Source organism: Sceloporus occidentalis, unplaced genomic scaffold, assembly GCF_023333645.1.
Source record: "Sceloporus occidentalis isolate IW3139 unplaced genomic scaffold, rSceOcc1.0.p SCAF_181, whole genome shotgun sequence".
NCBI lineage: Eukaryota > Metazoa > Chordata > Lepidosauria > Squamata > Phrynosomatidae > Sceloporus > Sceloporus occidentalis.
The window spans coordinates 1747090-1762960 of record NW_028317161.1 but is presented as its reverse complement, the minus strand read 5'-3'; the positions used below and the strand labels follow the sequence as shown (position 1 = coordinate 1762960).

Below are 15871 nucleotides of genomic sequence, written 5' to 3'. Positions count from 1 at the left end.
GTCCATATATTATCACTTTCTTGTCATTTCCAAATCAAATCACTTAAGTAGAAATTATGCAAGAAACTATTCCTGAGTTCTGAGATCTTACCGATGTTTATTCTCTTAATAGTCATATTACTGGATACAGAATACAATTTTCATGTTCATTCCACAGTTCACAGTCTAATGTATGCTCTTTGATGTGATGGTCTCTTCAGCTGCTGTGCAGCAAAGCCCTCTGGCAGCTGCAGACTACAGTTACATATAAACGTAGTAGTCACTCTGTAACATGACAGGATAGGTTTAGATGGAAGGCACTGTAATAATGACATGTTCACAGACCCTACCATACCTCCACGCTAGACCTAATAATGCACAACATCAGTGCTCCTCAACTGGAAGCCTACACGGTTAGTGTGGTGCTTAAGGGTATTTGTACTCTCATCTAACCATAAGTAATTATATAATTAAATAAGTAAATATATCTTCATATACGCCCCCCAAACAGTTTAAGGGCCTCTTAATTAAATAATGAAGTACTTAGGACTAGTACATAGGATTTCCCCATTTCATACCTCCATTTGTCCCTTGTGCCATAATATTCCTTCCATAAATGAAAATCATTATATTTTCTTTCAAAAAGTAGATAAATATGATTGTCGCTTCTTTGAAACATGAAATTCATTTGTCAAGAATCTCAGTTTGCACTGTATTTTGCCCTAGTGTAAATGTGAGCCCTAATGTGGACCTCTTTGCTCACTGTTCATAGATGAATACTAGCTGCCCCTCATTAAGGAGGCCCACAAAGGCTGTTCCTGAAAGAGTAGAAAGGCAGACTGAAAAAATTCAAGCAAATGATTGAACTGTGAAGTCTCAGAGACCTTACCATTGTGGGAAAAAGTCTGTGCATGGTCCGCATTGGCCACATTCATCTGAGCCGTCATATGGAGCTGCAAATTACTTAACCAACTTTGCTGAGAATCTCCTTTGTGTGCATATGACTCTAAGACACATGGCAAATGGCTCTTCATGGAACTCAATGTTTAACTTTTACTCTCTTCCCCTCTAGGGGAGTGGGACATTTGACAAAGGAAGCCAGGACTTGCCCCAGCAACCCGAGTGCACCCACAGGATTTTCCGCAGCACCCAGGATTTTCTCAGATTGCATTTACAGTGGCCACTTCTGAGAGTCTTGTGTCTCCTCTCAGTCAGGGCTCCTCTTGTCCTAACAAACACACTCTCTCTCCCCTCATTAACTAACTTTATCTCTCCCCTCTCTCCTCTTTTTTAATATTTTCCCCCCTTTTGCTTATCTTTCATTACTTCACCCTTCTCACTATCTTTCCCTTTTCTCCTCATCTCTCCTGACCTAGTTCATGTCATATCCCCACACTCAGCATCAATAATCGACAGTAGCATCGGGAGGGAGCAGTGAAACATGAGGTCTGACAGGTCTCAGAGCCAAAGACTCAATGGAACAGATTCCAGGGCTTCCCGATGCCACTGCAGAGACTATGTTGGACTAATTTATGCATGCTCGAGGAAAGTCCACTTATCCTGTGGTGTCATGACGTGCTATTTTGCTCTTTCACAGGGTTACACCTACCTGTTAGAGGAATGCACTAGCTATGGGGTTAGGCAATGCAGTTTTTTTCATGGCATCTCCACTTCTTTTTTCCTGCAGTAACATTTTTTTAAATACCAGTCTTAGGGCTGGGGCCTTAATTGGCTTACTTATGTATTTATTCTCACATGCATTCACTAAGCTTCATTATTTTTTTGAGTATATGTTTTTTTTTACTTTTTTGTTACTGGAAATGGTCTGGGTTCCAAGGCTTAAAGTCTGAAGGTGATGACTTTTTTGGTTGGTTTGTCCACCACTCTTTGTTGGTTCTCACAGTGACACATCCTTGAGGGGAGCCAGTAAAGCCAAAGGGTTTGTAGGGGTCCCCATGGAATACCCAAGCCTCCCTCTGTATTGTGCATGACTGAGCACTGCTAACAAGGGGAGCCAAAGACCATAACCGTCCTGCATGCCTTCTAGCACTGAGCATGAGTTTGGTACAGAACATAATCAAATATATATATTTATTTTTTCAACAAAAATGTGTTTTAATTTGAGGTGCAACTTTAAAAAACAAAACAAAAAGTATGTCTGTAATTGTTGATTCCCTTGAGCGTAGAAAATTTGCTTTGCATTTCCGACCTAGACTACCCTTGCGTGTGCCTAGCCTGATATGTTGATTTTCATCTGTAATGGCAACAGTAAGCTAAACTCTAAAACGTTCCAGAGCAGAGATTAACCACAGGCAGATTTTTTTAAGCACTGCCCTCATAACTTTTTTGTATGTATATAAATTTGACACAAAGATGATACATTATTTACATACCAAATATCGAAATTGAAAACAACATGAAACTAAGATTCAACTGAAAATCAAGTAAACTACATCTATTCTGGTATTTGTGTTTTGTTCCTGAATTTACCAATGCCGGCCTTATTTCTGAATCATTGAGGCTGTTGACATTCCAAACTGACTCAACTGTTCCTTGAAAGTCTTTATAATCCTTTACAACCATAACTGGGCTAACTGCACACCCTAAAAATAAATGATAAAAAAAAGTGGCAGACTAGCTGTATCACCCATTTAACTGGCAAAGACTTTGGGAAAATGTAGTCATCATCTTTAGTTTCAGAGGTTTCCTAGCAGTGTTAATTATGTAGCTACATGAATTTGTAACACAGTCACACAGACTACTGTAAATGCTTAGAAACTTTATTCAGCAAGCCATTGTGGATTTTTTTTTGTTTGTTTTTGGTTTTTTTTATTCACTGTGAGAATCGCCCCAGGAGCTGCAATGGGATCCAGTTTTAACTAATACAATAATGCAATATCGCTAGCAGTAATGTGGCCACTGATCTTTGCTTCATATGGACTGACCCTCCAGTTCATTTTGGTAGCACACAACCCATAACACTTTGGGAGAAGCACCTTCAGTCACATTCTCTTTGTCACTCTTAGCTGTAACAAGGAGCAACACATGATGCAAGTTAGAAGATGGTCACAGCAATTACTCTTTCAGAGTTGAGACAAAGAGATTGAATTCTACACGGTAATAAACATTTTTTTTTTTAAATGCATGTTACCATTGGTAGACAGCTGACTAATACCTTAGGTGCACTGTTGTCCTCTCGTTGCGCTCCACACACTGGTGTTTGGAGATGGTCTCAGAAGAGCTCACTTGCAAGGATGATAACACTTTGTTCTGGGTAAACACTCCACCCACAGAAGCACCAAGTCTACTGTCCTCCCCTTCAATGAGTTTCCTTCAAACATATTCAAAAGAAAAGGCTTTCATTGTTACAAATCTGCAAAGTATACCGATAAAAAAGACAGTATGTCCACCACAGAGGATCCATTGATTTGCTCAGTCAGGGCCTACTTTTCAGTTGCAGAAAACATGACATCACTTCACCCATGGGCTGGTGTGTTAAAAATATCTGAACCCGTCAGGGGCTGGAGAACAGGCTGGTCTAACTTCTTCAAGCCAAGCAGAGCTGATCTGGCCAGTGAGTCCACAGCCCTTACTAGGGTCACTTAATGTGAGGTAACGTAAGATGTAATGTATTGTGGCAATATAAAGCCCCAGGGAGATGTTTTGTGTAGATATTATGCATTGATAAGGTGCAAATTATGTGTATGGGTCCCTTTGGTGAAGCATTTAGAGAGTAGGGTGGGCCAAAATCCAGTTTTTGCAATAGACTGGATGTCTGCATAACCCAGTTCTGGATCCTTATGTAGCTTGCAACAAGTACAGGTAATGCACATTTAAACTCCCTCAAGGAACAGATATGGGAAGAATGTTGAAGGGAGAGGAAATTTCCATGTGCTCCCATGGCCATGAAAAGACGAACCCTGAGCTAAGTGTAGATTTACCTTCCTGGACCTATTTGTATTGTCTCTGGAGGTTTTCCAGAGTTTGGTTTAGCTGGGTCTGGCAAGGACATATTAGTTAGTAGATAGTTGGACTGGCCCATCAAAGTCGGCAGAGTCTAACCAGACAGTGCGCCAACTGCAAGTTAGGCTTAATTTTTATGAATTTTCTTTAGTTTTTCTTTGTGTGCATATATGTGTATGTGTGTGTTAAGAAAGAGAGAAAGAGAGATTGCATGAGGGGGATGGCACTTGGCTGTACTTTCCCCCAGGACCAAAGTTTGCAAGCTCTACTACCCTTGCCAATACCATGATCTGACCTGTATGTGGCTATCTCAATATCCAATGCCATCTTCACACTTAGTAAATTCTGATATTCCCGCATGTGTAAAGCAATCTTCTCCTTCAGTGACTTCAAGTCCTCTTCCAACGTTCTTATTTTCTCCTGCAATGTTTATGGACAATGAGAAAAGAATGCATATTGCAAACACCTAATACACAGTTATTATTAGTAGTATTATTATTGTATATGGGTCATCCATGTCCATCTGCATGTGGGCAGTTACTATGTGGCAGGCTGACTACCCACCTGTAATTCTTCTATCTCATTCCTGTTCTTTCCTTGAGTTTCTTTAACTTGAGCTTCCAAACTGGCATTTCTGTTCTTGAGCGATTCAAACTCCAATTCTTTGCTTTTAATCTACAATGCAAAAGTAATAATTAAAACATATTCTATCTATGTAGATAGACAGGCAACATATAGCATGATGCAATGCATGCCAAACACAAGTGGTTTTAAAGGATAAGTCATTTTTACATGGAGTAAATAGTTTACTTAGATTATTTCAGTTGAACAAATACATTTTATCCATATTTACTAAAATTAATACAAATGTAACATAAATATCAATTTCATCCACTACGTTACCAATTCTAAGTCATCCAAGTCCTTCATGCAGCACAGCACAAGTATCTGTCCTGGTGCAGGGAGGCCATCACTTTTACCTGTGGGTTCTGAGATAATTTCAGGGGACAGTCACCAAAGTGGGCTGTCATTTGTCCCTGGAAATGTCTCCTGAATGTCTGAAGTCTAGAGGTAAATTATATTTCAAAAATGATATGCTATTTTGATTATAAATGATATGCTATTTGATATTATATATATATATATATTTTTTATTATTTTTTTTTAAGGTAAGATCATTTCAAGTATTGTGTTGTTAAGTTATATGGGGATATCCAAATTATATGGGGAGATCCACAATTAATACCATACTAAGGGCCTCTGGCAGCTGTTGTGGACTACAATGCATATTATTCAGCTAAGGATGCTGAGAGTTATAGTTATCCCAATTTACGGATGAGCCTTAAGTTTTCTCGTCCTCCTCTTGTTGCTCCCCCCCCCCGCCCCCCGCTACTTGCAGTTTACATCCCAGTATGAGAGAGGCAAACATTAGCCCCGAGTGTCTGCGTTCCTATTGCAGCTACGTCGCCAGTCACATCCCCTGCATTAATGATCACAGCCCGGATCCCATGCGAAGTGACACTGCTCGCAGGCCTATCCCAGCCCCACTTACGCTTCTCTTGCAGTTTGCCATGTCTCCTCGGTAATGTCTCACTCTTTCCACATGTTTTGTAGAAGCTTGACTGAAGTCAACAAATTTGCTTTTGTACCACTCGTCCATCTCCTAAGGGCAAGGGGGGGGGGGGGGACACGGCCAAAAAGAGAATGCAGATGAGTCACGTCAAGTCTCCAAGAGCCACGGAACACCAGGCTACTTAATTAACTACTGTCTAATGAACTGAGTAACAAAAGATCGTTCCTCAGGCTGGCACTGCAGGGGTTAAAACACTGCGCGCATCATCAGACTATGTGAATTGTCACAAATGTCCACTGGCAACATTCGGATTTAGAATATATATATATACGTATATATATCTATTTATTTATTTATATATGTTAAACAATCTTTTACGTTGCCAGACATATTTGTTAAGTAGCAACTGACATATATAATTCGCTATTCCCGTACAGGATGAGCTCTAATTTTAACCTGCAGGTTCTTGGCTGCAATTTCTTCATATTCTGTCTGAATGTCCCTTAGAGCAGCAGCGAAGTCTGGGATGGAGAATGAGAGATCACAGGAGGCGGTCAGATTGTAGATGCGCTTCATCAGTTCTTCAGTCTCCTGGATTGACAGATACAAGATACTCAGTGTAAAGCCGTAGCGCAGTGAACACTTAAAGGTAAATTGACGATACAACCGCTAGTCCCATTACCTCCCCGTGAACTCTCAGTAAGAAGGCAATCTCTGCTTCCAGGGTCTCCAGCTGTTTTTCTAGTGATATTCGAGCTGCAGTGGCTGCATCCACATCCTGCAAGCCAGGAAAGCAATCGTTATTGGGGGGGGGGAGTTGTAGTTCATACCTTTGGCAGATCCCATAAAGCTTGTTGGGATATATTCTTAGAGGCACCACTTAAGAGATATTGGGACAAAGCCATATGTTTTGAGCAGAGCGAGTTCTCCAACAGAATGGCTCCAGATGTGCCTTCATAACTACTGACCAGTGCTTTTGCTCTAGCTCCAGACAAACAATTAGGCAGTGTCTGTTGCAAACATCACCAATGTTAATTCAAAAGGTTTATATACCACAATGAAACAATAGACCTTAAGCCAAAAAGAGCACCTGTTATTTGTTTTTTTGGGGAGCTCACCTTATCTAGAACTGAAAATGTTAAATCCAAGTTAATAAGTCTTGACCTTGAGGTGTTTGCAGCATGGGGCAGTGTCTGGCACTTTTAATAGCTCCAGGCTCCTTATAGTCTGTAATAAGTAACTGTATTAGGCAGGAGGGGATGCTGCACTTTGCAGTTTGCCTATGGCATGTGTAAAGGAGGAGCAGTATGAAAAGTGCATGGAGGTGCTAACTAACTATCACTCTGCATTTGTCTTCAGGAATCGCGCAAATGTAACGATTTATCTTAATGCAGCGAGCTATGCTTTTATGTGCGTAATCTGTTTATAAGACAAGACACCTAAATAAGCAGGAGACCAGTTACTCAATGTTATACCTTGTAAATCGCCAATTAGACCCTATGGCCAGGAATGAGTTAACCCTGTAATTGCCATCAGACCCAGGATGTGGAATGTACGCGCTAAAGACAATCGGCACAAAGCGATTGTGTATAAAACAGACAGCTCCTTACAGGGCGGAAAGCTTCAAGGTCCCCTTCAGCTTTTTTCCTCCCCTCAACTGCTTCTTCGTAGTGCTTCTTTATAGCAGTGAGTTGGTCAGACGCTGATATCTTGGCAGCCACTGCTATGTCCTGTTACATAAACATAAGTTTATCCCCGAGAAAAAGAAAGCAATAGAGAAAGAAATAGAGAAAGAAAGAGGGGAAAAGAAATGTGTCCCATTTCGGCAATAAATGAATTTCTGATTAATTTTCACTAATAAAATAAGGACTTACAAGTAGTGATTGAGGAGTGTTTTACATGCGTTAAAATGTGCTAACGTTCCTAATGTCAGCAACGTTCCTTAAAAGAAATCTGTTGGTGGAGCTAACTAAAGCCGAGGAAAAAAGAAAAGAAAACAGGAAAAAAAAAAACCATAAGAAAGAAAGCGACAGGATCATGAATAGCGGTTGTCCCTATTACCCTTTGAAGTTTAGCCTGCTCTGCCTCCCGGCGCAGGTCCCGCAGTTGCTCCTCATACAGCGCACGCAGCGCAGACGGCCGGACACAGCGGCTGCGGAGCGCGTCCAGCTCCACCTGGGCGGTGGCGTTCTGTTGCTCCAGATCACGCACCTGCAAGAGCCCCGCAGACTCCCATCAGAGAGGGTTTGTAAGGCTCACCAGTCAACCTGATATTTCATTCAGCTACATCTTTCAATATAACTAGATTTTCATTGTCAGTGGCAACTAGATGTACGCATCCCTGATATATGAATCTACTAGTTAAAGCGCTATTAGCCGCCCAATGGAATTAACCACATATTGCGCTATGGTACAATGCATCTGGGCGCTTTACACTGCAAACGCTTTTATGTTAATTTAGTGGTTGGCATAGAAACAAACAATACAGACTGAATTCAAATAGGGCAGGAACTCACTAGGGGTTAACCCATAAAAGTATCTTCTTTAATTTATGGAGGTAATCATATGTCCTACTTTACCATATCATCAACTATTCTCACACAATCTAGAGGGGCACTTACCCTTTCGATGTACTTGGTCAATCGATCGTTGAGAACAATCATCTCCTTTTTCTCACTGCTTCTGGTGCTCAAGTACTCTTGGTTGGCTGCACTGGCGGCTTCCAGGTCCACCAGCTGCCCCACCACAGCCCCAAAACCAGAGGCCACCATACTGGGATTGAGAAAGAGAAAGATATTTTGTTCCTGATAGACACCTTGATGGCTATTGGGTCTACTCCTTGATGGGACACTTCTTCATGAATATGTAGACAAGCCATTCTGATCATCCATTATTATAAAACGATCCAGTCATTTTTTTCTTCAATGATTCAGATAATACAAGAATGAATAGAATATTTCCCTTACTTTATTTCAACTAACAGAAGGTGTAATATCAGGAGATTTTTTTAATAAAAGTATAATGCGAGTGTTTTGTTAACATAAATATCTCCATTAACTGATCATTTCCTTCTCCTGGTTACTACATCTACATTTTGTCAAAGGATGTTAATGTATCAATGGCAGAGCTAGATGACTCCAGATGTCACTCCTAGAAGTGCTCACAATAATACAGATATAAAAGATAATCACCGTTAAGGCCTGCTAACCTTTGAGACATTCGTCAACGTTACCTTCACATATTAACAACATATTAGTGTTAGTGAACGATCCACTGCACATATGGCTATGAATAAGTGGAAGGCGAGATTTAATTCATACACATTTAGAGCAGTAAGGTCTTTATGTTCCTATTACCAATTAACAAATGTTATGCATTAGTTTTCTCTCATATATATATATATATACATTTATTATGTATTGTATATATATATATATATATATATATATATAATTACAAATTGTGTATTTATGTAGTGTATATATTTTTTTCACATATTTATGTAGTATGTATAATGCATTTAATATATATTTATATAGAAAAATACACATTCATTGGGAGAACAGACAACAAAATCATATATTTCACTAAACAGCAGCAAACAAGAGCAGGCACATGTAATAAAGACTTCTTTACATTTCTTCAAAATAATTGTTATAACTAATGTTAAAGTGTCAATAAAACTATAAAATTATTGGTCGAAAATATACATCGAAATAGCTGCTTGTTGCTGATGCGTTATATCTCATGCGATGATACTGGTTTTAATTATTAAGCATAGTTCAGATAATCTCAGCTGTAGATTGCATATAATATTTCAAATTATTTTACTGACACCCAAATATTAAGCTTCCTATATTTTATATAGTAATTGGTGCCACCATGGGTTATGATATAGATGCTTAAACGTGAATGGTAAAATGAAAATCAAATGCAATTATATATCGTTTGTATAATTGGTTTATAACTGCATAGTGTCGGTACATTTGAGTAAAATTCATAAACTAATAACAAAATGAATCTAAATCCGAGTTTATTAAACGAAATATTCTAATCTTAAAAGTGAACATTTGCACTTGTACAAATGTTTGTATTTAATACTAGACTTTGCGCTGGTGTATATCACATGTAGATTCTGTCTTAAAATATTTCAGAATTAAATAATTACCAATTATGTAAAAACATGGGTACGATCCTCGCATTTTTTTGCTACAGATGGTTATGGAGAAAATATGCTTCATATGGTTGTGTGTTAAATTAATGAATATTTCGAATTAATTGAATTGGTTATATTTTAATTAATAAATTCTATTATATACCTTAAAACTGAACAACCCAACTAGTTAATGTGTTTGTAACTGTCTATCTACCTATGCACAAAATAACAAGAAGATTGTATATACAAACAATAATACTACTAAAATACTACTAGTACTAGTAAGAATAAATAATAATAAAATCTAGATGTAATATATATATATATATAGTAAAATATATCTAGTAAAAATATACCTATTTAGAATGTAATATAGCTTTAAGGTGATCTAGATTATTATTGTTATTATTATTAGCATTATTATTATTAGTATTATTATTATATGTAAAGTAATTATAAATACCGTAGGCCATAGTTCTTTATGTAGAACACTCGCAATAGAATATTCCAATAATAAGCATTTTGTACCAGATTTCCATATATAAGTATGGCACAATGCATGTTTTATTCGTTTGCTGAAAAAGCTTGTGAAAATATTAACAAAAAAAGAATGATCTCACGTTACATAGTATATTATTTTTAATATTGTCTTTGGTAAGGTAAATATACCCAGTAAGGTAAGGGACAAGTTTGTGACCACTGAGCACTCAATAAGATGGTAGAACTTGTGACGTGTTTGCTTTATGAATATGGAAAATATGTGGGCAAAATTCAGGATATACCTTGTCCAAAGTGGGTATTCCTATATAACCCCTTTTCAAGAGGGCTCTGTGCAAAAAATCACTTTTGACACCTCTAGCTTTGTATACATTTGTATTACTGATAATCTGCTAGTGTTATCAGCAAGTAGCACAATACCGTTTTCTATAATTAGTAAATAATAAAAATGATGTTTAATAATAAAAATAATGTATGTTAAAGGTATCTTCAATCGATGTTATACTGAGAGAGAAGTCCAATACCATCGCTATGAAGCTGGAAAATTGCACGTTTCTGTTATTTAAAAGGGTATTAGTAGGTCTCATTTAGATTGTAAACCTCATTACAAATAGCTGATTTATAGATCAGAAATTTTTTATTATAGATCACAGCCTTGTGGAATAAGATGACGCTATATTAAATAAATAAATAAATAAATAATAATAATAACGATTAGTCTAAGCTGATAAGGTTATCTGCTATACACATTTTCTAGTTAACTCAGAGAAACCTATAAACAGGAGTATAAACACATAGGGTGAATTAATAGCAGTTCCAGTGTGAAGTAGTGCATTCACTGAAGCAACCAAGGGAATGTTACTTTCTGGTGACTGACCCCTTTTGCCACTTTGTTACAGAGCTGCTCTTTACACATAGCCCATGATGTTCCTCCCACTATCTCCCCAAGGGTGGATTTTGTTTTTTTTTTGTTCATAATACAGGGTAGGCCTGTTCAGTTTAATACAGAATAATACAGAGCAGTATATGGAATTCAGGTGTAGCTTGAATTTTATATACACAGTATAACCCATCAAATGTCCTTTTCAGCTCATCCTTGCACAATAGTTCAACCAAAAGCTATACATTCTGATGCAATGTATACAATATTTTAGCCTCTTGTTCATACTTCAATTATACACCCGAGTTTAGATTCTAGTAAAGGGGTCGGTAGTTGGAATAGCAGCTCTCCTTTACAGTAACCGAGGCTAGTGTCTGATGAAGGTATCCATATTCCTTCTCTGTGATTTACAACCAGATAACTGCTTGCTATCACACTCCCAGTGTGTAACTTTGTTTGAAGACCACATATATAAATTGTAAGTAATTTTTCAACTACTGCTGGTCATACCTGTGAAAGTAGGCAACTCATCGGTTAGCTGAGTATGATGGGAGTTGCAGCCCACTTTATGTAGATGCCTGCACTATATCTAGATTTCCATTACTTGATGGTCAATGGTGTTAAGCTTTAATATTACTAGTGATTACCTGCGGGGTCGGCGGGTGGCTGAGGCTGCCCTCCTGCCCACAGTGTACTCTTCGCAGGTCTCCCGACTGTAGCTTGCTGATCTTCTCTGCCTGGGAGGGGATGGGCTGCTGACCCTCAGTCTCACCACTGAGCTGCTGCCGAACTCATCAAAGTGCCGGCGGTAAGAAGAGATCCTCTCTGGGCTTGCACTCATCATCCTGGCCGGGTACTGAGAGCTGTCCCTGGTTCTGGACAGTAGTCCCAAGATCCTCGCCTAGTTCCTTCTTATAGTGCAGAGATAGTGACAGGGCAGATGTTAAGGAATGTGGCTTTTGAGATGCACTCCCTTCACTCCTGGGTGTTTAAAGTCACGATAACAGGACAAATTCCCAACAAGAGTAGTGATGCCAGGCATCTTGCAATGCATTGAAGCTGATTTAATAGCCCAGACGTGCAAAGCTTGAAAATAATGGAAAAAATGAACCACTGAGCATAGGCATCTACTCACATAATGAGATGTAATGCGAAGCCTGCGAGCATCTGCTGGATATAAAAAAAAAAAACCACAAAAATAATTATTCTTCAACAATTAACCCCTTATAAAGCTCGTAAGTATGTTGCCGTACTTTATGGTAGATGGCCAATAAAATAATGATATACATCTGAAAACGAACGAAACACTACTTGCTTGGGTGTAGTGTTTGTTGTACTATGCGAAAACTAAAGTTGACCAGCTCGAAAACATGGTGGCAGAATGTATAGAAACTGGATAAAAGTTGATAAGCTTAATAATACATACATTGTAACGATCAATCGCTATCGATATATCATCTATCTATCTATCTATCTATCTATCTATCTATCTATCTATCTATCTATCAATTTCATTTCTTTCATTTGTCTATATTATCAGTTATTAGAAAATGAATTCCTAAATTGAGGCTTTTCTAAATGCATTCAAATATTTTTATTTATAGATCATGTTTAATTGTGATGCACAAATGTGATGCCAAGATTATTTCTGATTACACACTACTATCCCAATAGTATTATATCCGTATTTGTTATATGTGTCAGGCTGTATTAACGGGCGAGAAATTTATCAAAGTTAATATAATAATAATAATACATTTGGGGTATTTCATTGAAAATCTTGTTTTATTTTTCAAGAGATGTAGAATGTACATTTATGCAAAGTGTATACACTCATCTAAAGTTAAAATAGTGGCATTAGTAAACGTAGAATAAATCACGGATATCGGGTTTTCTGAAATTTTCCTGAAAATCACAAATATGCATGGGTTTAACTTTGTAAATGCAACAGATTTAAGTATGAAATTACTTGGCTACAGAGACTATGAAAGCCAGGAGACAGAGAAGGTTCACGATATATGTTAAAACCATCGCTTTGGAAAAAATAAAATATACAGAAAGGGAGAATTATAACACTTACCCTTATTCTACAAATATTCAGTAATATCAATGTAAACCTCAAATGTTGCATACAAACTCACTGCAACATTAAGACATTGAATTTGGATACAATTTAACTAAATTGCAAAATCTCCAGAAACTTCTAGACAGACATACACAGACATATATATATATATATATATATATATATATATATATATATATATATATATATATATATATATATATATATATATATATATGAGTGCATTACACTGGATCTAAAGGCTCTCTAGCCAGTTTTAAAAAGACAAAACTATACCAACATATTTAAATAAGTTATTGATGTAAGGATAATGCAATAATAATTCACATAAGGCAGGTGAAGACTGAAACCCAAGTGAGGCCTTAAAAATTAAACTTAAAAAAACCCTCTTAACACTTTGGTTGCCATGGGTTTGTCCATTTAACTCATAGATTAGAATCAGGAATGGAGCATGGTTAATACAGAGGAGCTCAATGCCCTTATATCACACATGTAAGCAGGAGCCTCAGGCATGCTTATTAAAATTTCACTGCTGATGGCATCAGTGTGTACACACAAATCAGGTTAGAGCTAAAGCTTATAGCTTGTGCATGTTATAGCTATTTAATTGGTAATTAATACAGCTCTGTAGGGATAAATAATCTGCCAGGCCGGTTGTGTCTGCAGAAAGAAACATAAGAGTGATTTGTCTATGGTTAATTAATACAGTAAAGTACCCTAGAATACTCTGTGCCAATTATGGAAGAATTGTCTTCATTTACAAAACATACACCATAAATATATCCCAATTCAAATGGCTGCCCCCAGTGACACTAAGAATTCTAGACAAATACAACATAATGTCAAAAAAGATTCAATAAAATGACCACAGGACTGGGTCATTCTAGAATATGTATGTATGTATGTAAATATGTGTCTATGTATATTATGTAGCCTTTACTGTCCTTCCTTTACAGTTCTGACAACCTCCATAGTCTATTACCTGTGATGACTTGGCTATATTTAAAAATGTAAAAACAAAAAACACTTCCCATGAACAATTGCATATAAACCAAAAACTTCAGTTGCAATACTTTCAATTTCATGGTGTGGTGTGGGATTTTATTCTAATTGAATGGCAACCACCTTTTTAAAGCATTTTCCATCTGGAAACATGGGTAAAAATATCATGTAACACAACAGAACCAACAGGCCAATGGCCTAAGATTTTAATAGGAATATGATTTTGTATTGATTATTTTTACCCAAGGTTGTTAGGTGCCATGGAAAAGAATGCCACATACTAATTAGTTTATGCTTATAAAACATAGTGTTTTATAGATCACTTATAGTATATGCATGAAAAAAAATAAGGAAGGGCTGGAGAATGACCCCTTTGTAAAATCAAAATTGTTGTATGGAGAGGATCTGTAGATGATGAGGTAGGTTCATGAGTGTGCACTTGAATGGTGTGTATATGTCATAGTTACTTGGAGTGTCATTCCAAAAAAGGGACAAGTCTCCTAGACTTGTGACATAAGGACATATGCCTCTTTAGAGTTTAATGGACATTGAAAATGTGTGTAAAAAAAAATATATATATTTCTGAGTAGTAGATGTGAAAATAACCAGAGAAGGTGGGACTAGGCGTAGGTGAAGTTGGAGAACTATATGATTTTGGAAGTTTCCCCCAGAAGATCTGACGATGTACATTACCATTTTTTTTAGGTATATGAGGGATTTAGGTGAGGGTGCTACTATCAGTACTTTCTTTTTTCCAATGTATTTTTTTCTGTCTCAACCACATACAGTATATATCCACTACACAAGTTATTAGCAGGGTGATCTAAGATGTTAAGAAAATAAATTTCCCGGGAATTTTTACAGTTATAAAAACTTTGGCAAGAAAGTGCGTGTGGGGTCGAGCAATACTGAATTTCAACAGAAAATTATTAGATTTGATAAAGTAGGTGAAATAGCAGTAATACCAGTAATTGTTCAAATAAATCTTGAAAAATTTCAGAATGGACAAAATATGAAGGATTTTTTTTTGTCAGCATCCAAGATATGCCATTTAATAAATGCAAAGGAGATGTTTTTGTTCCATTTAATTTTTTTGATGTATTTTTTTTCCTATTTCTCAAACTTTTAATTAGGCCTCACATTTTCATCTTGGGTTGTAGACTGAACATTTAAAGTAACGTTGCCAGACTTTTTGAGAGGTCTGTTATTGTGGCATTTGATTTCATGAAAGCATTCTGCATGCAGTGGTCAATGTCAAAAGAGCTTTGTCTTAATGACAGGTGATGTTATGAGAATATGGATCCAATGGCAGCTGATGTCATGAAAAAGCTGTCTCTGTGGTAATGAATGGTTTGAAAGCGTAGTCTCTGTGGCAATGGATGATAGGCAAAAAAGCCGACTGTGGCAGGCGAGTGAGATTGCTATATCTTGGCATTTGAAATGACATGAACTCAGACTCTGTGCAGTTTAGCTTTGCATTTCTCTAATTAACATGATATAAAACTATTATCAGTATATATTAGTGAGCAATGTATAAGATATCTGTGCGGTCCTTAAGGACTGAAAGGACAAGGGAAGCAACATGGCATCATAAAGATAGGGAAAGGCAGTATGATGGGTTTATTCACTAAACCTTGAGGTAGTGCAAGTTATACTCATCCATTGTAGATTCATCAAAGATTGAACCATATTCATTATAAATTATAAAGTACAAAACTAGTGCTATATCCTAAA

The 15871-nt window shown here is 37.1% G+C and overlaps 1 protein-coding gene across 1 annotated transcript; it reads right to left on the bottom strand.

Moving 5' to 3' along the window:
• Positions 1–772: 772 nt before the first annotated feature.
• Positions 773–11893, bottom strand: LOC149278781 (desmin-like). Its single transcript, XM_089501770.1, has 11 exons — positions 11697–11893; positions 8137–8287; positions 7577–7726; positions 7126–7245; positions 6198–6293; positions 5972–6106; positions 5495–5605; positions 4507–4617; positions 4238–4362; positions 3155–3310; positions 773–797 (listed from the first exon to the last, which is right to left on the bottom strand). Exons 1-11 carry the CDS (start codon positions 11891–11893, stop codon positions 773–775), a joined length of 1377 nt encoding a protein of 458 aa, XP_089357896.1.
• Between the last annotated feature and the right edge of the window lie 3978 nt (positions 11894–15871).